Below are 24,750 nucleotides of genomic sequence, written 5' to 3'. Positions count from 1 at the left end.
AACACTGCAAATATTGACTCATTGCATAAACTTAATGTAATTGTCAATTAAAGCCTTTGACACTTGTGAAATGCTTGTAATTTTATTTCAGTATATCATAACATCTGACAAAAAGGTCTAAAAATAATGAAGCAGGAAACTTTGCGAAAACTAATACTTGTGTCATTCTCAAAACCTTTGGCCATGACTGTAGATATCAGTGACAGGTCAGATTTTACAGAATTGCCACTGTTTAAAGTATAGTAAATAAATGATTAATAAAACAGTTCCCATACCCAGTATACTGTGTAAAAATATATATTATCATTGTTTATTTGTAAGGTGCCACAAAACTCTAGACAATCAGAATCAGAGATGTTTTAAGGGGAGGAGTTGGTGAGGGCTTTGAAGTTAAGGGAGAGTAGAATTGAATTATGGAGGTAATGGAGAGGCATTGCTGCAGCAATGTGAAGTGGCAGGAGAAGAAGATAAGTCTCTCAGTGGCATTTAGGACAGATTGTAGAGTGGAAATATGTGGTGCAGGAGGTGGCAGTAGACAAGACAAGAGATCGGAGAAGGGATAGGCATATTGGTAATGTCCCGAGAAAGAAGCATATTCTAGAAATGTTTCGAAAGAGGAGGTGATAAGGGCAAGGGACTGGAGGTGTGGGTTGAAGCTGGGGACAAGGTCCAGGATGCCATTAAGGCAGCAGTCTTGGGGAACAGAAAATACTGTGATGCTGCCAAGCGTGAGGAAGACTAGAGGAGGTATTGTGACACTAGGAGGGGGAGGGGAATACGATGCACTCTATTTTGGACATGTTGAACCTTCAGTAAAGCTGGGACATTAATACATCCAGGTGAAAATGGCAGAGAGACAGTTGGACACATGGGATAGAAGAGATGGAGAGAGTTGTAGATTTGTATGTTGTCTGCAGTGAGATGACAATGGAGGCCAAATAAGTGTATTAGTTCACCGAGAGATATATAAAGAGAGGAAAGCAGAGGGCCAAGAACAGAGCCTCGTGGGACCCTATCAGATAGAGGAAGTGAAGGGGGATAATGTAAGTAGTAGAGACACTGCAGGAGCATGTAGAAAGGTAGAAGGAGAACCAGGGGAGAACAGTGCTGTAAAGGCCAAGGGAGTATGGAATGTGGAGGATAAGAGGGCGTACGTATGTATCAACAGCGGAAGAAATCTCAAGGAGGACTAGTATGAAGAATTGACATTTCGACTTAGCCATGAGTAAATCACTGTTCACATAACTGAGCTTAGTCTCAATTACAGGGTGAAGCCCGATTGCAGAGAGTAGAAATTATTATTATTAATTTTATTAATTTTTATTTATAGGGCGCCACAAGGTGTCCGTGGCGCCCTATAGAAATGAATGGAAATACAGTGGGTCAGGCTATTGTAGACAAGTCACTGAAGAAGTTTGGAAGCAAAGGGGAGAGAAATGAGACAGAAACTGGTGAGAGAGGTATGGATAAGAGATGGCTTCCTGTAGATAGGAGAGAGGAGGACATGTTTAAAAAAAGAAGGATTAGTGGCAATGTTATTGTTGTATTTTTGCTTTTGCAGTTACATGTATATACAGTATTTGTTTGAGTGCAACTCTTAAATACTTGCCATTCCTTTTGTATAGAGTAATTAAAAATTTAGCGTTGACCTGCGCATAACTTATATTCAGTACTACAGATTGTACAGGGCAGTGTTGGTCAGGTGGGAGGTATGACTTTTAGTCCCATTTCTTCCATACTGGATCTTTTTGTATACTTTGCTAATTAGTTCAATGTTTATACTATACCTGGATGCAGGGGTACCATGTTAGTTTGCAGGATACCAAAACATAGTCATTATTTAGTCTTCCTTCATCCCTGTACAGCATTTCAAACTACAACTGTTGCAATTTACCAGCAGCAAGTTAGTACTTAGTCGGAGTTCCATTCTTGTCTTGGTTGTTTTTGTGGTAACACAGATCACAGTCTTTAAATGGCCAACAGCTTTTGGACTGAGAAAATTTCCATCCAAGTTTGACAATTAAAACTAGGACAATGTAAATCATAGTATAAACACACTTCTTGCTCTGAGACACTATAAGATGAGATAGCAGCATATGGTGTTGGAAGTCTTTGCAACAACTATGATGTTGAGAAAAATAATGAAGAGTCCTTTTCTAATGAAAACAATAACTCTAACTTTGAAGAACAAAGTAATCATGATGAGCACTGTAGTCCCAATCATAATAGTAATAATAATAATAATAATAATAATAATAAGGATAAAGACAATGATGTGGGTATTATTCCCAGCACCTCTGGCAATGACATACTCCCCTCTGGGATTTTCATTAACTTCTGTGACTCAGGCAGCCGTCTCTAGTTATCTGGCAGCTCTCTCTGTTGATAGATTGACAGCTCGGCGGTAAGGTTGGTAGTTTTCGCTTTTAAACATGCAGCTTTTTCTGTAAGACTTCAGCTCTCTCTAAGGGATTTGGACCTCTAGTGTCCATAATGATGTTGCCCTTTCTGTCCTTGCCTTTACCTGTGGCACTTCATTCCACAGTATTCACTCTACCAGCGACTTTCTGGCAGGCTGAGCTGTGCAGCTTTTATTCCTATGTGAGGCAGTAATGGTCCCAGCAATGGCCACGCCTATATCCTCTCCAGCCGCACTTCTCCTTCCACTCCTTTGATACAAAACTACCAGTGTCTGACAGATTCTGATGTAATTTCATTCTCCACAGCTCCTCAGACATGCTGAGATGTGAAATTACCAGTGGTTTCTCCTCTCCTGTTTCTCAATTCCAGAGACCCTGTCTCCCTATACAGGTGAGCGCTGGGTCTGGGGTAACACTGAGATCTGTTTTTGCTTTCCTGTTTCATAAAATACCATTCTGCACTGCATTTGTAAATTCACATTTTGCAGAATTTATATGCTAATTTATAGGACAACAACAGTCAATTAAATCTGCTATGCGGTGTATTTGGGTTAGGACTATGACTGAGAAATGCCACATGATGAAAAAGGAGCACTTTGAGATGTATAGACTTAGACCTAAACCATAATGGATGCCTATGCTTCAATGCACCAGGATGTGACCATGCAGTTGCACAAGTAGCAAAAAATAGTAATTTGTTATCTTGCAGGAACATATGCATTTAGAGAGGAGCTTTGCAGAAGTTAATCTGACTAGACGCCCAGTACACTTTAAACCTGTTCTTCTGCAAGAGTTAATTGTATGATATATAAAATAATCAAGTATACCAAATTCAGTCTAGAAAACAAATTATTAGTCAAGCATATCTGTAAAAATGTAAACTTCATGGTGTCAGGATTTCACTTTATTCAGTGGTTGTGGTCAATCAGTAATTATACCATGCTACCACTTGGAGGCACTGTTGCTCCAGGCAGTATAGGTATAGGGCTTGTTCAGCACGTTAATGTATCATACAAGCAGCACTGTGTTTCAACCACTGAGTGAGTTTGCTCAGACATTTCAGCATGCTTACTTGGCCGATGGGGAGGTCTTCACAGGTTAAATAAGATTATAAGAACAAAGCAAAGTCATATTGCCCATGGTTTTGTAATTATAGCCACTCGCACAACAAAGTAAAAATAAATGTGCAGCACTAACTATGGGATACAGACTGACTTATTTATCAAAGCAGCAATTTGTGTTTGTGGGATAGAAATTGATGATTCCTGAAAAGAAACAGACAGAACGGTTTAATGATGCTGCTGAGCATCTCTATTCATCTCTGGTCTCCTGCAGTGTTCCCTCTGATGAAATAAAACTTAGAGAAATCCCTCACCAGGTCTCCGATAAAGTCACGGTGTAGCCTAGTTCTCTTAGACGTGCATGGAACATTCCTGAGCATTAGAGTATTGACCTCTCCCCTTCTATGTGGGGGAGAGGTCAATATTCCTATACTCAGGAATATATATACTGTGTATATATATATATATATTTATTTAGAAACAATCATCACCATTTATTTATATAGTGCCACTGATTCCACGGCACTGTACAGAGAACTCATTCACATCAGTCCCTGCCCCATTAGAGCTTACGGTCTAAATTCCCTAACATACACACACACACACACACACAGACTAGGGTCAATTTTGATAGCAGCCAATTAACCTACTAGTATGTGGAATGTGGGAGGAAACCAGAGGACCTGGAGGAAACCCACGCAAACAACATATAAACTCCACACAGATAAGGCCATGGTTGGGGATTGAACTCATGACCCCAGTGCTGTGAGGCAGAAGTGCTAACCACTGAGCCACCGTGCTGCCCAATACATGTTAACTATAGAAATTATCAAATTGACTTTAATAGTGGTGATTTAAAGAGGATCTGTTACCTGTACCAGCGGAGGTAACTATTTTGTGGCCTGAACCAATGTGAATGCTGATGCACTAGGACCTGATGGAGTTACTTAGGCACATCCTGACTAATGTTCACGTTACATTGGTTTGTATAAAACTAATAGACTGAACGAATAGTGGTTCATCCCACCAAATAGCTGTTTGCATTGTGTGTAGGCGACAGGTGTGCTTACGTGATTGGATAGCAGGTGAGGCCAAAACAATTAAGAAATACAAAACAGCTCGAAAAGGGTCACGTGACCAGAGACACAATACCAGAACTGGGACACAAAAAAAAGGGTGATGAGTGGCCAGAGCAGAAGGCAGTCTGGGATATTTAGTTTGGTTAAGATGCCATGCAAAATGTACTCAAAAATATCAAAAACAGTTATTGTAATATGAGACCAAAAGGGTCATGGGAACTCAACAGATATGTTAGCAATTTGGCAATCAGATTGTGCAAATCTTATTTTAAATAGACACTTAACCCTTACTTTGTAGAAGGCCATACTATGCTGCTGCTTTTTCCTCATTCTGCAATGTATCTCTGCTTTTGATGCACATGCCTGGTTTCCAACATTTCATTCATTAACATTTCAAATTATCAGAAACTAAGCCCAAATATACATAAATCGATGCACCAGCAAAACAGAGTAGGAAGCTTTGCCGGAGTGCTGACTTACTACATATAAGTAAAATATGCCCAGTACACATAATAGACATCCCTCTGGAAGAACTGGGGTTCAAACAAACACCCAAAGTATCAATTACCCTTATTAGGCTGGAATCGAGCAAACTGAATATCGTAAGCTCCATCTTCTAATTCAGATACTCAGGTCTGCAAAATGATCTATGCTTTAAAGGGCGTATTCAATTGTGAGCGTTAATGCTGAAAAACGAGCGCTCAAAAAATATTACCGTTTATAATATTGCGCGCGAAAAGCGTTAATACGGTAGTTTACTCGCGGAATTCCGCGTGTAATTACCGTATTAACGCTAAGATTTTTCGAGCGCTCGTTTGTTAGCGTTAACACTAACAATTGAATATGCCCCACAGAATCTAAAACATATATGTTTAAATTTAAAGCACTGGGAAAAAATAATACAAAAAAACAGGCAATCTGTATGCCTCTTTGGATCGTGATGAAGATGACGGGTATATGGACTGAAAAATGTAGTTAATACGTAGCAAACGGCTACAACACATGCTCTGAATTGGTAATACTATAGGAGCTCATTTACAGTTAGGAGCAAATCTATCTGACGGTGCATATCTGAACATGGGCAAATTATGTTACGAGGTACAAATACAATTATTTTGCATGCAGGCAACATACTGGCTGCTTTTGCATGTAGCACACAAAATCTGCTATTTAGGGTTGAGCAAGGATGTCCCATCCAGCCCTTTAGCTGGATTTCCTCTTAAATCTAAATGAGGCCCTATAACTGGATGTACTTCTCCAATGCTCACAACTTCAATTCCCTAAAGTATGAACACAAAGGGCCTGATTCATTAAGGTTCTTAACTTAAGAAACTTATTATTCAGTCTCCTGGACAAAACCATGTTACAATGAGTGTTCTGTTTTGCACATAAGATAAATACTGACTGTTTTTTCATGTAACACACAATTATCAACTTTAAATTTCAGTGTACAAATAAGCTATCAAGTATTTGTGTGTTACATGAAAAAACAGTCAGTATTTAACTTATGTGCAAAACAGAATACTAATTTGCACCCCTTCCATTGTAACATGGTTTTGTCCAGGAGACTGAAATAAGATACCTCTTCATTTAAGGTCCTTAATGAATCAGGCCCAAAGATATCAAATACAAGAAAGCATGAGTGAAAAACCAAATGGATGTATAGACCAGACTTATACCGAAAACTGGTTAAAATATAAGTTAATCCAATTTGGTTCATTTTCAATCTTACAAAGCTGTTCACAGGTCCTATGGGACACCAGAGAAGCCATATTTTTTTTGCCCAAATAATCATAGGGTTCGATTTAAACCTTAAACGACGTATGGTTTAAGTTGAAGTATACCATAAACAGATCAGATGTAGCTCAAGATTGGTAGTATGCTTTGTGATGTCTCCAGTAGAACTTTTATAAATACTATACATTCCTGTCCAGCATCGGGTCCATTGGTTTGATTCCGACCAGGCCACTATATTTGTGGATTTTATATGTTCTCCATGTATTTTTTCGTGAGTTTCTTATCACACTCCAAAAATGTACTGCTGGTCTAATTTGTGCTTGTGTGATAGGGAATATAGATTTTTAACTAGGAAGGAACTGATTTGAATGATTAAATATTTTCTGTAAAGAGCTGCACAATATGGTGCATTACATAAAGATTAGTATTATCATTTATTTATATGGCACCTCAATGCTGTATAGGTTAATAAAGGATAATAAATAATCAGTGCATCCTTGATAAAGTATGTTAAACGTATAAATACGTCTTTTTAATCACATATTCAATCAAGAAAAAGTAATAAATGCCTTTTTTTAGTTTTTAATAGCTTTCTTGACAGTGGACATTTGCATGAATAACACCGCTAATAGAAAATACAGTATATTAATTAAACACAGCAAAATCAAGCTACCTATCAATGTGCAGGTTTTCTCTTACGCTTACGGTAGATTTTGTAAGGTATTACCATAGGCCCTTCCAAGACCCATTAGTTTGCCTGCCCAGGAATATATGTCCAATTTGTCTGTAATGTGTGTGGCCAGATCAGGTTGAGATATGATCATTCTGTACACATGAACCACAAGCAAATCACCACAAAGTATTATATGTTTTGTATTCTGTATTTCCATTATTTTAAGCTAAATGTTTTCACTTTACATGTCACTAATCCATTAAGCTGCATGCTGTGGGGGGCATAAGTAAAATAAAAACTGTTCATTTGGCATGTAGTGTCAATTGAATGTCCTAAAATATATATTTATACACCAAACAGCTACAACATTAAAACCACTAATATTGTGTAGGTCCCTCTCGTGTTTCCAAAACATCTCTGACCCATTGAGGCATGGACTTCACAAGACATCTGAAGGTGTCCTGTGGTATCTGGCACCAAGATGTTAGCAGCAGATCCTTTAAGTCCTGTAAGTTTCGAGATGCGTCCTTCATGGTTCGGACTTGTTTTTCCAGCACATCCCACGGATGCTCGATCAGACTGAGATCTGGGTAATTTAGAGGCAACAGCCTGAACTCTTTGTCATGTTCCTCAATCCATTCCTAAACAATTTTTGCAGTGTGGCAGAGCGCATTATTCTGCTGAAAGAGGCCACCACCACCAGGGAATACCATTGCCATGTGTACTTGGTCTGCAACAATGTTTAGTATGTGGTACGTGTCAAAGTAACATATACATGAATGGCAGAACCCCAGTAGAACACTACCTAGAACATCACACTGCTTCCGCTGACTTGCCTTCTTCCCGTAGTGCATCCTGGTGCCACCTCTTCCCCAGATAAACAAACAATGCACACGCACCCGGCCGTTCATATGATGTAAAAAAACAAAACATGATTCATCAAACCAGGCCACCTTCTTCCATTGTTCATAGTCCAGTTCTCTTGCTCATATGCCTATTGTAGGTGCTTTCAGCAGTGGGCATGGGTCAACATTGGCACTCTGACCAGTAAGCAGCTATGCAGCCCCATATGCAGCAAGTTGCAATGCACTGTGTGTTCTGAGACCTTTCTATTATAGCCAGCATTAACTTTTTCAGCAATTTGTGCTACAGTAGCTCTTCTGTGGTATTGGACCAGACTAGCCTTCGCTCACCACGTACATCAATGAGCCTTCGGTGACCTTGAACCTGCCGCCAGTTCACTGGTTGTCCTTCCTTGGATCACTTTTCGTAGGTACTAACCCCTGCATACCAGGAACACCCTACAAGACCTGCTGTTTTGGAGATCCTCTGACGCAGTTGTCTAGCCATCATAATTTGACCCTTGTCAAAGTTGTTCAGATTGTTACACTTGCCCATTTTTGTTGCTTCCAAGTCATCAACTTCCAAGAACTGACTGTTCACATGCTGCCTAATATATCCCACACCTTGCATGTGCCATTGTAACAAGATAATCAATGTTATTCACTTCACTTGTCAGTGGCTTTAATGTTGCAGCTGATCATTGTATATTTCTCCACTATTATACTTTGTCCCCTTTTAGACATAAATATTATTTTAATACTGAAGTTCTTATCAGTTCTCATTGACCTACTGATTGGAGAATATGATTATTTTGTTTGAGCCACAGAAGCCATTGTAATCAGTGTTACGAACAAGCTCACAGCTGCCGTCACTTTGGGGTGTTTGCTGTATGAGGTTACACACGATTCCAACCCGCAGTCTCTCTCTACCTATCTCAAAGGTTATAGACCTACTGAATCGCCCCAGACAGCGCTCACACTCCCACACACTTCAGGTTTGCCACCACCTACTGAATACGGGCAATAAGACCCCAATATACTGTCCCACACTGGCACACAAGGCGTCGAGTTACCACAGGCTAACAAGGCCCCCACCAGCAAACAAAGGGTTAACTCTTCACACATCCAGACTAGAGCCGGATTTAGACCTCATAGGGCCCTAGGCAGGATACTGTTTTTGGGCCCCCTCCCTGAAACAATCCATAGCACTATATTTTTGCAGCCTACCATATACCCCTATAGTTACGTAGAAGTGAAAGCATGTGCCGCCGCATGCCTACCATATACCCCTATAGTTAAGTAGATTTGAAAGCATGTGCCGCAGCGCAGCACCCCTAAATAATTACCAAGCAGTCCCGTTTTTTTAAGTAGTTGGGTCAAAACAACTTAATAAATATTGAAGTCAGGGCAGAAATACTTACTTAAGTTGTTTACAAAAATAATACGCATAAATCCAAGTATGTGCTCTTGTCACTTTTGTCCCTCTATCATCACACTGTGCCCCTTCATTGTCACTTTTGCCCCTTCACAATATCACATGTGCCCTTTCACCATCACCTCTGTGCCCATCACCACCTCTGTGCCAATCACCATCTCCACCTCTGTGCCCATCACCATCACCACCTCTGTGCCAATCACCATCTCCACCTCTGTGCCAATCACCATCACCACCTCTGTGCCCTTCACCATCACCACTTCTGTGCCAATCACCATCACCACTTCTGTGCCAATCACCATCACCACCTCTGTGCCCTTCACCATCACCACTTCTGTGCCAATCACCATCACCACCTCTGTGCCTCTTCACCATCACCACTTCTGTGCCAATCACCATCACCACTTCTGTGCCAATCACCATCTCTGTGTCCTTCACCATCACCACCTCTGTGCCCATCACCACCTCTGTGCCCACCACCATCACCACTTCTGTGCCCCTTCACCATCACCACCTCTGTCCCTCCGTTGTTTTACTTACCTTTCTATTGCCTTTCTTCTCCGGCGCGCTGCATCTCCTCGGTCAGCCCAAATGTAAAAAAAAAAGAGTCATGTGATCGCTCGTCGGGTCCCGACAGCCTCTTCTCCTCTCTCTCTATCACTGAGACACTGAGAGAAGAAGAGGCTGCCGGGACCCGAATCGCGGCACCTGACCCTCCTGTCCCCCCCGGCTGTGCCCCCCGAGAGCCGCTAGGCCCTAGGAAGGTGCCTAGGTTGCCTAGCGGTAAATCCGGCCCTGATCCAGACTGTTACACAAATGTAAATGCAAGCACACACTAATCTTGTTAATGTATCAACAAATCACACACCGGCATTCAAAGGGTTAACTCGGTCAAGCTATATTCTTCTTAACAGGCTAATGGATTTGTTAGAGTATCAAGGACGCCACATATTAAATTATAGATTTAATATACAAAAGTACACGGCATTCAGATATAAAGAAAAATAATAAACAACTGATATAACATACACAAGCAAAGCAGTTTAAAATTAAAGGGGTTACATTTAGAGTATCCCTTGTGGCATGGGAAATTGGCTAGGAAGATGGGCAGCTTATCAATGCGGATGGATTTTCCCAAAAGTCTGACAATTTGTTGTAACTTGTCTCAGCTTTTTGAAGACACCTTTACACCTCCTGGGGGTTGTGGCCTGTCATACTTTTTTCAATCACCATTTGCATGTTGTCTGATTTACTACCCAATTCTACTATGTGACCTAACTTTTCTGTGGACACACAGACCCAATTTTATTATTATTATATCCCCTATGAATTTGTCCATCTTTTGATACCAAACACGCATAAATACAGTTTATTCGTAGAGCTTACACTCATTTCCTTAACTTCTGTGGGGCAGAATTCTGAATTTGACATATGAGCTCCCCTTTATCATGCTATTGAGGAATATGTGGTTGATCACTACTTTTATTGATTTTAAGTGGCATATTTTAAAACTGAATTATTTTTGTCTATATCACATATAGCTAAGTCAGCACATGGGCTCTTTGAGCCAGACACCATGCTGAACGGTTCCTAAAAGTCTATTCAGGTGTCAAAACTCCATCCCAGGCAAGGATATATCTCACAGCAGTGGCTCTTTGAAGCTGCCCCAGGTAACACTCCTATCTTCTCACACTGGAATGTGCAAAGTCATCAAATATACACACAACAGTCTTCACACTTTACACTTTAGTCAACTTATCAATGGATTCAATTAATATCCCATATTTACACTGCAGTTATGATTTAGGCCTTATATCCCACAATTATGTGATGGGTTAACCCTTATAAATACCTGTAAGTTCTCTATGTTCACGACAATCAGCAATCCTTTGATTAGCTCATTTGTGCTCAAGCAAAAAAACATGATATACACTCAGACAGTAAATATACACAGTCAAGCTCATGTCTGAATCCTAAGCAGAATAATACATGCTAGAGGGTCTACTTTGGAATCAGTGTGTATTTCAGGTGCAAAAGAATGGTGATTTCGTCCTTTGCAAAATAACTAAAAACAACATCTAACGCCAAAAAGAATAACAGCTGTACTTCCCTTAGGGATTTGCAATGTATTATGGGTTTCTTTTTATGAATGTTATGGTACGGTGCTATGATTCCTGTGTCTAAATTGAATGCAAATACAGCATGTACAGTTGCATAGATGTTCATTTTCATTTTAAAGCTTCACGCGGTGTACAAAGCACTTAACAAAAAATAGGATCTCAGTTCTATTTTGTTGGAAATAAATTTGCCTTCACTATACAATTTGTTAAATCAGTTACCAAGACATGATTTCTTGTTACATTCCTTTTTTAATTTCACTACCCACTTATGTCAAAGCAGAATGATTACCTCTACTGTTACCATCTGTGTTTGCCCAAAGCTTACCTTACCTCACCTTATCCAATTTCATGTGTCTGCAGCACTACATTTCCTTAGATCTCAACATATGTCAGCTCTATGTCACCCATAGTATTTTCATCTCCTACTTCTGCCTTCATAGCTCCTAAACAGCAACCTAGCACTCTGGTGCCTCTATAATATTATAAGTTCACCCTGCTCTGCTATAGTGCTCTCATCTATACAGCTTCTATAGCTTCTAGCTATTGAACACTGCTGGACGCCCAGCAGTGTCACCTCCCGTTCATGTGCAGTGCTCTGAGCATGTTAATATTGATAATACTGATCCGGAGCAGTCAGTACGTTCATGCACTATGGTAGTGCTGTGTAACTTTTGCTCCACTTGTTCATTCTTTGTTTTCTATCACAGAGATATGAATATCACCTGCATGAGATATAGGGGTATATTTACTAAACTGCGGGGTTTGCAAAAGTGGAGATGTTGCCTATAGCAACCAGTCAGATTCTAGCTGCCATTCATTTAGTGCATTTAGAAAATGACAGCTAAAATCTGATTGGTTGCTATAGGCAACATCTCCACTTTTTCAAACCCGCAGTTTAGTAAATATACCCCATAGACTTTTGTGGGGGTTACAGACTTACATACTGCTTAAACACAGTATTTAAATGAGTTGTGTTGGTGAAAATGTGGCAAAAAAGGCTCATGAAAAATAAATCTAAAATGTTTACAAGCTAAACAAAGAGAGCCAAGCAGTGGAATTCACGCTGAGTGTAAGGAGAAGCAGATCCAAGTGATAACATTGATTTAAAGATCAGCAGTGTCAGCATATTGTACCCAGAAGCAGTCAGCAAATTATGTCCAGGAAAGCCAAACACAGTATACAATTTCCCAGCATGTTACACCCTGCAGCGATCCCATCAAATTAAACACATTATATTGTGGCCAGTAAACAGCACCTTACACCCAGAAGTGCCCAGCACATTATATCCAGCAGTGTACATATTTATCAGAGTATTTGGTGAAAAGACTTGTCATTTGATCAAATCCTAATAAATGGATTTGGTTCATCCATATGGGAGATAATAATAGCATTTTTTCAACAGTTCTCTGGACATAATTAATGCCCTGAATATTATTATAATTGTCAATGATTTGTAAGGTGTCAGAGTTCTCCACAGCATTGGACAGTGAGGAAAAAGGACATACATAAATCAAGGACATACAAGGCAGACAAGATAGATTCAGTTGTTAAACAAAATGTTAGGGAGGGCCCTGCAATCTAGTGGACACACGAAGAAGTAATCAAATAGGCCTTTTATTTAATTATTTTTATATGCTTTGCTTTTTTTCTGCACAGCCTGTGCTAGCCAGGAGAAGGAGGCTGCTCACTCATGCATTATAATAGCGTGAACTAACATGACTGCATTAGCAGAGTGAGAGGAAAATAAAAAGAGCGGATCCAGGATACTGAAGAACAAGAGTGGTGTGAGAAATGGTGAAAGCGATGGTCATCATGTCTAACACATTAGAATAAACACTGATCACTTCTTTATCACACTAGAGGCATTAATCAGGCAAACAAAGCCAGATGAAATAATTAACATCTTGTCTAAGCAAGTGACTTGAATGCTTTTTATATTTAGGAATAATCCAGCCAGTACATTAATACATACAGTATAAGAAGCTAAACATGCTTTAAATGTACACTGATAATAATCTGGGAGTCAAATTAATCCTGAGTATATATAGAGGGGCGATTTACCTGAAGTACAAGTTGTCAAATATAAAAGTGCTACAAATATATTAACAAACATATATGTAAAACATTTCATACCATCAAAGGATTAAAATATTTTGGCCACTTAGACTTGTTGAGCAGCACCACTGGCCCCATTGTAGCCAAACTCTATTGCCTGAAACTCCAGCAAAGGTCATCTGCATATAATAAATATATTCTACTAATAATTAAAAACACAACCAGCCCTTCACACCCAGCAAAAGTTTAGATATGTCAGAGAGGCACGATGCTCCACATCTGGTGGACTTGTCGCGCATTACCCCTGTCACGGCTCCACACGAGGTATCAAGCTAATGAAGCGAATCCTAGGGTTCGTACAGTTTTGCACTACTCTAGCAGGGCGCAGAGTCTAACGAGGAGACGGTATTGTAGAGTTATGGACAGATAATCTGGTAATAGGAGGAGGGTAGGTAACATGAGGACAATCTCCTATTTGCTGGAAGGCATATTTAATAAGTGACAGCTCCACTAAAGACGGACGTCTTTGAGTCACGCAGGTTGCTTTGATTACCACTTATAAAAAAGATAATAATAAGTATTTTTAATAGAAAAAAGTCAAACATCAAGGCCAGGAGCTGCACTTATCTATCTGATATACTACATGGCCAAAAGTATGTGGACACCCCCTCTAATTAGTGTGTTTGGCTATTTCATCCACACCCATTGCTAACAGGTGCATAAAATCAAGCATATATCCATGCAATCTTTATAGTCAAGCATTACCAGTAGAATTGGTCGTACTGAAGAGCTCAGTGACTTTCAACGTGGCACTGTCGTAGGATACCACCTATCCAACAAGTCTGTGCATCAAATTTCTGCCCTGCTAGAGCTACACTGGTCATCTGTAATTCAAGTGTGAAGTGGAAAGAGAAGCAACAGCAGCTCAAATGCCAAACATCGACTAGAGTTGTGTAAAGCACCTTTGGACTCTGGAGCAGTGGAAATGTATTCTCTTGAATGACATATCACGCTTCACCACCTGACAGTCCGATGGATGAGTCTGGGTTTAGCGGATGCCAGGAGAATGCTTCCTACTCAAATGCCTACTGCCAACTGTAAAATTTGGTGGAGAAGCAATAATGGTCTGTAGCTGTTTTTTATGGTTTGGCCTGGGCCCTTTAGTTCCAGCGACATCCATAAAATATGGTTTCCCATTTGGTTTGGAAGAACTTGACTGGTCTGCACTGAGCCTGTACTTAAGCCCATCAAACACCTTTGGGATTAATTGGAATGCCGACTATGAGCCTGGCCTTATTCCCCAACATCAGTGCCTGACTTCACTAATGCTCTTGTGGCTAAATGGATGTGAATCCCCGCAGCTATGTTCTAAAGTCTAGTAAAAAAGGCTTCGGAGAAGAGTGGGGGCTGTTTTAGCAGCAAAGGAGGACCAAGTCCATATCAATGTCCTTGCTTTTGGAATTATATGTTCAACAAACACATATGAATGTGCTTGTCGGCCATGTAGTGTACCTCCATAATTCAATATGGACAGCAAACCTGTTTGTGGCAATTGAATACTGGAATACTATTATAACTCACCAATGCTACATTTATGCTGGTATAGAAACAATGTGTTTTTTTATAGATGAGCGGGCTCGGATTGCGCTAATCCGAGCCCACCCGAACAGTGCAGATCCGACGGGATCCTAGCACTGTTCGGGTACTTCCAGCGGCGAAATGAATCAAAAACGAGGCTATGACATCCAAGTCTCGCGTCGGATCTCGCAAGATTCGGATGTCATAAATTCCCCGCTCGCGGCCGCCATCTTCATTCTGGCTCAGATCACTGAAGAGGGAGGTTGTAGTTTGGGAGCCCCTGTCACTCTGTCCTGCTTATTGAAGTGGTTACTTAGTCCTGTGCTCTGTCCTGCTGATCAGTTTAGTGGTGCTTTGTCCAGTGCTCTGTCCTGCTGAGTCCAGTGGTGCTTTGTCCAGTGCTCTGTCCTGCTCAGTCCAGTGGTGCTGTGTCCTGTGTTCTGTCCTGCTGAGTCCAGTGGTGCTGCCTGTGTCCTGTGCTCTGTTCTGCTAAGGCCATTGTTATTTTAAAATTATTAAAAAATCATAAAAAAATAAAAAAAAAAATAAAAAAAAAATTATACAAAAATAATAAAAAAAATTTATAAAAAAATTATACAAAAATAATTTAAAAAAAATATAAAAAAATTATTTAAAAAGTATAAAAAAGTGCAATATATTCTTGCAGTCCAGAAATATTAGTGCTGCAATATTTACCTACGTTCACTGTTCTTGCAGGCGTGATTCACTGAGAATCGCGTCATATATAGTATATGTGTGTGTAATACAAAAACTTTCAGAAAATTTATATACAGGTAGGAGGTCTTTTATCCAGGAACCCACTGTATATAAAGTTCCGTAAACCAGAAATAGAGGGTAAATAATTGCTGCTGCTTGGTGATAACACCCTAATCACGAACTACATCATCCACTGAGTGCTTCGAGTCCCTTTCAGGAGCACTACTAAATATGTGAAAAAGATGAGAATGCCAGGGTTTGTTTAGTAATTTTTAATATACAAAAATATCGAAAAAATATATAAAAAGCCTTATAGAGAAAATCACATGTTCTAAGTATTCCAAATAATAGATTTCATATTTATACTCTGACAAAAAATAAATTACAATAAAGCAAACAAGAAAGCCATTTATACTGTACAATATGATATCCTGTATTTGGGTGAAAACTTTAACAACATTGCTGTATTTGTATCGGCAATTGTGCGGTGCACAAATATAATTTTCACTCATATACTGACATCACTGCAAATGGTGCAGGACGCAATAGAAAGAATTTTGAACATGTCATTATGTTATTGTAAGAAATGTGTTAGAACATGGTAGTATATATTGTATTCACATGATGTAAATCAGGTTAAGTAGCTACTTGTTTTGCCCACATTATAGGACCAGTGTATAAGTGTCACTATTGTTTTACCTATTACAAATTATCTACGCTATTTCAAAATAGGTAAAAAAGAATGTACACACACACAAACACACACAAACACACACACACACACACACACACACACACTATAAAGTGACATTTGAATTTTCTCACCTGACTACATACAGATGACGAGAAAACTAGTACCGTAAAAATCAATAAACAAAAGTACTCTATTACCCAAAAAAATGCAGATAGAGAACCTCACATTTTTTTTTATAGTTTCCTAGACATGTTGCCATGCTTCAGCAAGCCCCTAAACACCTCTTACCTGCCTCTTCCAGCTGATTACTGGCAGCATGTAGAGCGGACATACAGTGACAGGACTCCCTCGTGTTTCAGACCACTAATTTGGACAGCTTTCCCCTCATACATTTTTCATGCGCTCCTCACCATGTTATTTTCTCCCTCATTGAAGCATGGTGTGGCACATTTGTTTGCTGAACGGTTTCTCTAGAAATTGCTGCTGAGTATGATTTTATATGACTCTGCCGGATATCTGCCTGAGAGTGGATGTGACTTTCAAGATACGTAGAAAGATGCTGTTGCAGCAATACGCATGGTGTCAACAATCACGTTTCTTGTACAGCTCCTAGAAAAGAAAATGTGTTTTCAAGGCCATGGAAATGTCATTGCAGCAAATCACAAGTTGTACAATGCATATTGTGGCGTTTGCGCTGCTGGCCCATGTACAGTTAGGGTCTGAATTTGAGTTAGGAGCAAGTAAAGAAAATGAGCAAATTTGCACCTGGACAAACCATGTTACAATGAAAGGGATACAAACTGACTTTTTTTTTTTGCACGCAAGAAAAGTACTGGCTGTTTTTTCATGTAGCACACAAATACTTGATAGTTTTATTTTTACAATGAAATTAAAGTTGATCTATGACATGCCATATCCCAACTATAAATGTGTCCCTATAAAGTAACATGGTTTTGCCAAGGTGCAAAGTTGCTCCTTTTCTTTGCTTTGCTTCTAACTCAAAATTGGCTGTTTTTGCTTGTTTTGTTCCTTCTTCATTTTTTGATTATAAAACTTATGCCAGAGATCCCTTTATCAAATCTAATATGCTTTCTGATTAATCAACAGAACACAGATGAGGAGAAGGGGCAACGTGGGCTGAATGCTCATGTACAGGAACCCAAGACTGGGACTTTTAAGTTTGGCTGCTGAAGGTGGTGTAAGCAGAACATTCAGAAGCCACAATCTCCCAATCTAGTGATGTTTAACAAGTAGGTGGTAACGCACCTTATAAAATATACATAGTTAGAAAAGCTGGTTGGTCTGTGCAGTGGGTGGTCTATGGAATGATAGTGTGGATTAGCATTTGGGTTAGAGTATTACAAATTTAAGAGCATCTCCATTCATCAAGGTATAAGACAGAAAACATCTAATTACATATCTGCCCACTTCATAGAAATAAACAAGCACCTAATTAAAATACATAAATATCTAAAACAAGCAGTAAAAATTGGTGAAATGCAACCAACATTCCCTCTGACTATCATGGAATTGGAAGATTTAATGGATGAGCCTTTTATATTTGCCTATTTAGGACTGTATTTTTAACATAATCATATCCACATTGCTTTAGCTAAAATGAAAAATCAATACAACTGAAATGACTTATCTAACAAAATTCCACTGAATCAGGTGTGCGCCCTTTAAGGGTGTAGCCCATCTAATATTCTATTTTGATTCTAGCTATGGGATTAAATATACTTCCATCTAATTTACCAGTGGGAATATGAAAGGGTTAACAATGCTATATTTAATTTTACAGTTCTGTCAACCTTTCTTTACATTACCGACTTCTTTTTGCTGCATATTTGCATAAACACATTACTCCACTAGCATAAAAATAACCAAGCAGTTATATCACTAATGCAAAACTAAATGTGAAATGAGGCATTTTAAGTTTGTAGTATTTCTGGGCAGGAAAGCATCAGGAATCATTATGATGGCACTCATTATAAGTGTGACGGAATGAAAACTTGACAGAGAGAGGAATAATGGTCCATGCAAACACAAGTATGCTCTCTCCTCTCTGCACATCCAGTACTCTGCAAGCAGATAGAGAGAGCCAGACTGTAAAGATCTTGTACTGATAGAATTCAGTAAAACAACAGAGCAATAGCAGTTACACAGGCAGAAAATAGTAACAAAAAATATTAATACATTCCAATGTGAAACAGAAAATCGCAGGGATACATAGAAATATTAGCATTATTATAGTTATAAAATAATGCACAATTTTGATTATGTACATTGGTTTGTGAAATATTAACCATCTCTTCATAGACTGGCTCTAAAATTTTATTTTATCCAATATATTAAAAAATAAGGATCATCATGTCAAAACTATATATATAAAACAATAGTAACGAGCTCCAATAAAAACACTGCAAGGCTGTAGGTCAAAAAACAATACAATGACCTAGAGATAACACACCAGTGTTGACCCTTCTTTTTGAAGACCTCTGCAATTCACCCTGCATGCTGTCAATCACCTGCTGGGCCACATACTGACTGATGGCCGCCCATTCTTGCCTAATCAATGCTTGGAGTTTGTCAGAATTTGACGGTTTTTGTTTGTCCACCGGCCTCTTGAGGATTGACCACAAGTTCTCAATGGGATTAAGGTCTGCAAAGTTTCCTTGCCATGGACCTAAAATGTTGATGCTTTGATCCCTAAGCCTCTTAGTTATCACTTTTGCCTTATGACAAGGTGCTCCATCATGCTGGAAAAGGCATTGTTCGTAACCAAACTGTTCTTGGATGGTTGGGAGAAGTTGTTTTTGGAGGATGTGGCTCAGGGATCAAAACATTGAAATTTTGGGTCCAGGGCGATTTGCAGAGGTCTTCAAAAAGAAGGGTCAACACTGCAAATATTGACTCTTTGCATAAACTTAATGTAATTGTCAATAAAAGCCTTTGACACTTATAAAAATGCTTTTAATTTTTTTTTCAGTATACCATAGCAACATCTGACAAAAGGTCTAAAAAACACTGAAGCAGCAAACTTTGCAAAAACGAATATTAGTGTCATTCCCAAAACTTTTGGCCATGACTGTATATACAGACCAAGATGAGGGTGCAGAGTTGGCAACCTCTATATATTCTGAATCACATTACAAAAAAATCTCACTTCAAACTTTTTAAGCCAACAAGACTTGGGATAAACATAACATATATATGGAAATTTGATCGGAAATTAAAGGGTTAAATTATTGGATACAAATATAAGCATCACATTGTATGTAGCCTGGGCTAAAGAGTTCTGCTATCAGATTAGTCTCTGGAGTCCATCTCAGCATGCTAGAGAAAGGCTACTGACCCTCTTTGTGTGTCTCTTCTGTTGTTGGTCAATTAGGTTGTTGAGTGAGATTTCTATCCCTCCCTGCTGGCTTTCTTACTTAGAACTCAGTATCTCCCACTAATTAGAGTAGCTTTAACATCTTCACAGTATATTCCCTATAGATATCTTGTCCTATCACATGCATACATGCAGCATTAAAGGCACATACAGTATTGTTTTATTATTATTATTACTACTTTTATGTTTTTATAAAACACTGTCATTTGAGGAAACACAAACACAGTAAAAGAAAACATATACACTATTGATGGGAATAGCAATGTTAAATATGATTTTTTGTTAAGGCCTCATAAGGCCTTTGTTCAGCCATTTTATTGTAACTTGTATAGAAATATTATTTGCTAGAAGAGATTATTCATTTTTCTGTTAACTTGCAGTTTTGCAATATGTGAGCCTATGGCCTTGAAGTTGAACTAATAGAGAACACCTGAAGAATGTAACCAGTTATGAAAACAATAATGAGCTTCATATCCAGCTGGTAGTATGGGAGCTGTATCCATGGTGTTGCACATAGCATATCTCCAACTCCCCTTGAGATAAGAAATAATAGGCTCATCTGTCCTTAGAAGGGGGAGAAAAGTAAACACCTCAAGAATACGTGAGAAAGTTAATCAGTAGCGCTTCTCATAAACTAGTGGTATAAACTATTGTATGCATATGACGTAGGATTCATTTATTCAGTAGCCTATAAAAACCTGTATCTTTGTATCAATAAACTAGAGAATATTCCTTGCATACAGAACTTGGGCTGTGTCAATTCTCTCCAGCTGATTGAAGCGCTTCCAGATATACTTGACACCACAGGCTGACTTGGGTCAGAATTTTAGATTTAACAGCTACAATAAAAACCAAACTTTCCAGTTGTAAATTTAGCTGAGGTTGGAGGTTAATAAAAATGTCTCCACATTTGTTGGTCTGTTGAATAGTGTAATGTCTTCCTTTTTAGGCATTATCTTTTGCAAGTGATTATTCTTTCTATATTTCTGTCTCAGTTTTGCACTAGGAAATTGTGGCTTATTTCGTGCACATAGACTGTCATTGGGTGCTGCCAGTACACTTATGTCAGCGACCATAGAAGAAATAGCTATCATGACAGTTTTACCTTACTATATATAACAAGGAGGATCACAGGTGCAAGAGGGAGGAAAGGTGTTCTGTGACCCCCTCCCCCAGAAATACAGTTTTATATATGTGAAAAAGCTATTTCTAGCAAATACTCCTCTCTGTAGGAAGTATAGATACAGTCAGTAAAAAAATATTTTTTGTTTCTCATAAAATGTGTGTGTTATATATAATATGCCATATGTAGAATGTATGCATATTATACAGAATGTATACACAAAGCATAATGTATTAATATTTTGGTTAAGGGTAAAGGTATATAAATATATATCAGAACATACCATGATTCCAAATGTCACATGAATGGAAGAGAGAGTTGAACAGTATTTGTGTGACTCCTGAATTCTCAATACCTCCAATAACACTTATTTTCACACTGTCAGATACATCATCTGGTTAAAATGCAGCACAAACTGTACACACGTAGTTTTATGTAAACCTACTCCTCATATCCTGTCCTTCATGTGAGGCACTTCACCCATCCATTGCCACTCTATGCCCACTCCTCCCAGCCCCCACCGTGCTTGCTAGTGGTACACAGAAGCTGCCAATCCACTCAGCCCGCCCACTCTCACATTCAAGGAGTTGCAGGGGAGTTTTCCTGCCCAGATCTCTGTCACTGGAGGGGCTGGGAAGATGCTGCTTTCAGGAGAGCACAGAGGTGAAGCATCGTCTTCTCTGACAAGAGTACAGTCGGAGCTGGGATCCTCACGTGCGAGCACAGGACTAACTGGGGGAACCTCCAAACATGCCTTAAAAAGTCAATTTCCACATCTGTCCGGGCCAATGGCTGTGGATATTACTCTGCTGTTTTAAGAGCTTGCAAAGTTGCCAGTACTTAATGTGTCTCGTGTACCATGCAAGCAGCCAGCGTCTCAGCTAGCCAGCATCTCCTCAAGTGGGATTACCAGGTGACTGGTGTGTGATTTCACTAAGATCAACACGAGGATATGTCCTTGGTTTGTAGTAACTGTTGAGCTCTGCTTGGGGACCCCAAAGATGACTCGGTTTGGCAAATACATGTTAGTGCCCCTGCTCCTTGCGCTGCACCTTCTATCGTATGCCCTGCTGTGGAAAGGTTAGTCAAAGTTTCCTCTCTTTCATTGGGTGTGGGTGAAAACTGGAATGCCGGAACGCAGGAACGCCGAAATAATTTGGCTCCCTGTAGCGCCCTCTGTTGCTTGGTGTCTTGAGTGAAACTTGTTGTGTTTTCTCTCAGTATATAGTACTTTCTGTTCTGTTACACATATATGTTTTCTGTAATGTGTGGAACAACTATTCCACATATTATATTGCATATATATTGTATGTGTGTGTATGTGTATATATATATATATATATATATATATATATATATATATATATACATACACATGATATATTTATATATATTTCTTATATATTAGCTATATATTCTACTTATCCATTCTACCTGCCTGAATTTATGTCGGAATGGAGCGCTGGGTGCATTACCTATTCATTCCTTGTGCCGGAATGGGGCTCTGAGCACTTTACCCATCCATTCCGGGTGCCGGAATGGGGCTCTGAGCACCTTACCCATCCATTGCGGGTACCGGAATGGGTCTGCCAGTACCTTAGCGATCTATTCCGGCTGCCAGAATGGAGCTCCGAGGAACTTAGCCATTCATTCTGGCTGCTGGAATGGAGCTCAGAGGACCTTAACCATTCATTCTGGGTGCCGGAATGGAGCTCCGAGGACCTTAACCATCCATTCTGGGTGCCGGAATGGGTCTGCCAGTACCATAGCTATCCGTTTTGGGTGCCGGAATGGGTCTCAGAGTTCTATAGCTATCCAGCCCAGGTGCCGGAATGGGTCTGTGAGTACCATAGCTATTCATTCAGGGTGCCGGAATGGGTCTGCCAGTACCTTAGCCATCTATTCTGGCTGCCAGAATGGAGCTCCGAGGAACTTAGCCATTCATTCCGGCTGCTGGAATGGAGTTCAGAGGACCTTAACCATTCATTCTGGGTGCCGGAATGGGTCTGTGAGCACCATAGCTATTCATTCTGGGTGCCGGAATGGGTCTGCCAATACCTTAGCCATCTATTCCGGCTGCCGGAAAGGAGCTCCGAGGACCTTAACCATTCATTCTGGGTGCCGGAATGGAGCTCCAAGGACCTTAACCATCCATTCTGGGTGCCGGAATGGGTCTGCTAGTACCATATCTATCCGTTTTGGGTGCCGGAATGGGTCTCAGAGTTCTATAGCTATCCAGCCCGGGTGCCGGAATAGGTCTGTGAGTACCATAGCTATTCATTCTGGGTGCCGGAATGAGTCTGCCAATACCTTAGCCATCTATTCCGGCTGCCGAAATGGAGTTCCGAGGACCTTAACCATTCATTCTGGGTGCCGGAATGGGTCTGCCAGTACCATAGCTATCCGTTTTGGGTGCGGGAATGGGTCTCAGAATTCCATAGTTATCCAGCCCGGGTGCCGGAATGGGTCTGTGAGTACCATAGCTATTCATTCTGGGCCCCGGAATGGGGTTCTGAGTACCTTACCCATCCTTTTTGGCTGCCAGAATGGGTATGCCAGTACATTACCCATCCATTCTCGCTGCCGGAATGGAGCTCTGAGCACCTTATCCATCCATTCCAGCTGCCAGAATGGAGTTCTGAGTACATTAATCATCCATTCCTTCACCGGAATGGATGATTAACATAAACAAAGCCTTTTTCCGGCACCCGCAATGGATCGCTTAAATACTCAGACATCCATTTCGGCACCTGGAATGGTTGGTTAAGATATTGAGATATCCATTCCGGTAGCCAGAATAGATGTGCAAGGTATTCACACATTTATTCCGGCAGCCGGAATGGATGGCTAAGGTTCTGGCACCTGGAATAATTGTTTAAGATGCTGAGAGCCCAGTTCTGGTGGCTAAGGTGTTCACAGACCCATTCCGGAAGCCGGAATGGATGGCTAAGGTCCTGGGACCTCCATGCTGGCTGGAATGGATGGGTAATGCACTCTGAACATACATTCAGGCAGGTAGAATGGATAACTAAAATATATTGCAACGATATGCAGAAATATATATAAATATATATATATATATATATATATACACAATACAATATACATGCAATATAATATGTGTAACAGTTGTTCCACACATTACAGGGAACATATCTGTGTAGCAGAGCAGAATACACTATACAGGCAGAGGAAACACAACAAGCTTCACTCAAGACACCAAGCAGCAGAGGGCGCTCTAGAAGCTGACTCATTCCGGCAGTTCCGGCTTTTACTTAATTCCTCTTTCATTCTCTGCCCAGTCTCCTCTGTCGCTGCTCACTGCTTTTTAGTGGTGTCAGACCGGGAAAAGTGACAGTCGGTTTAAGCGGCTCTTGAAGCAGCCTAGAGGGTTTTATTTAAAAGTGGTGAAGAAAAGGATTACAAATTGAAAACAACCTTAAGGGAACGCTCCAGGTTTTTTTTTTAATCCTCTCGTAAAGCGCACATGCCTAGATGTACAATTCTCACACATATCAAACACGTGTAGGCAGGAATATAGGTTAATTGCTACACAATGCTCTTGGTGAGGTTAGGCAGCAATCAGGCATTTATTACACTTGCATGCAGAGTCACAAATGTTAGCTTATGTTCTTCATCCAAAACAGACTATAAATATTACATCCTATTTAGGGAGTATTTGGATCTCTCCTGGGGAAATACTTTAAGGATCTGCAAGTACAGAACGATTTTCTTTTGGGACTCATGTCTCCATGGATGTCAATAATAAAGAAATACTAATTCCCAATTACATTAAATCTGCCAAAGCCACAGCAGGGAGGA

At 39.9% G+C, this 24,750-nt stretch overlaps 1 protein-coding gene across 2 annotated transcripts in view; it reads left to right on the top strand.

Annotated features, from left to right (window-relative positions):
- Nucleotides 1-411: 411 nt before the first annotated feature.
- LOC142094562 (transmembrane protein 132B-like) overlaps nucleotides 412-24,750 on the top strand; it is a 472,770-nt gene continuing 448,431 nt past the window's right edge. Inside the window, exons 1-3 of one of the 2 annotated variants that reach the window (XM_075176849.1) lie at nucleotides 412-1,043; nucleotides 2,727-2,811; nucleotides 17,519-17,661. In XM_075176849.1, coding sequence (XP_075032950.1) covers nucleotide 17,661 — 1 coding nt within the window. In that variant the 5' untranslated portion in view covers nucleotides 412-1,043; nucleotides 2,727-2,811; nucleotides 17,519-17,660. Of the gene's footprint in view, nucleotides 1,044-2,726; nucleotides 2,812-17,518; nucleotides 17,662-21,527; nucleotides 22,009-24,750 lie in introns of those variants that run through there. The other variant, XM_075176839.1, reaches the window with a different exon arrangement.

Source organism: Mixophyes fleayi, chromosome 1 (genome assembly GCF_038048845.1).
Source record: "Mixophyes fleayi isolate aMixFle1 chromosome 1, aMixFle1.hap1, whole genome shotgun sequence".
Taxonomy (NCBI): Eukaryota; Metazoa; Chordata; class Amphibia; order Anura; family Limnodynastidae; genus Mixophyes; species Mixophyes fleayi.
Note: the sequence above shows the minus strand (reverse complement) of the source record. Positions and strands in the feature narration are given on the sequence as shown.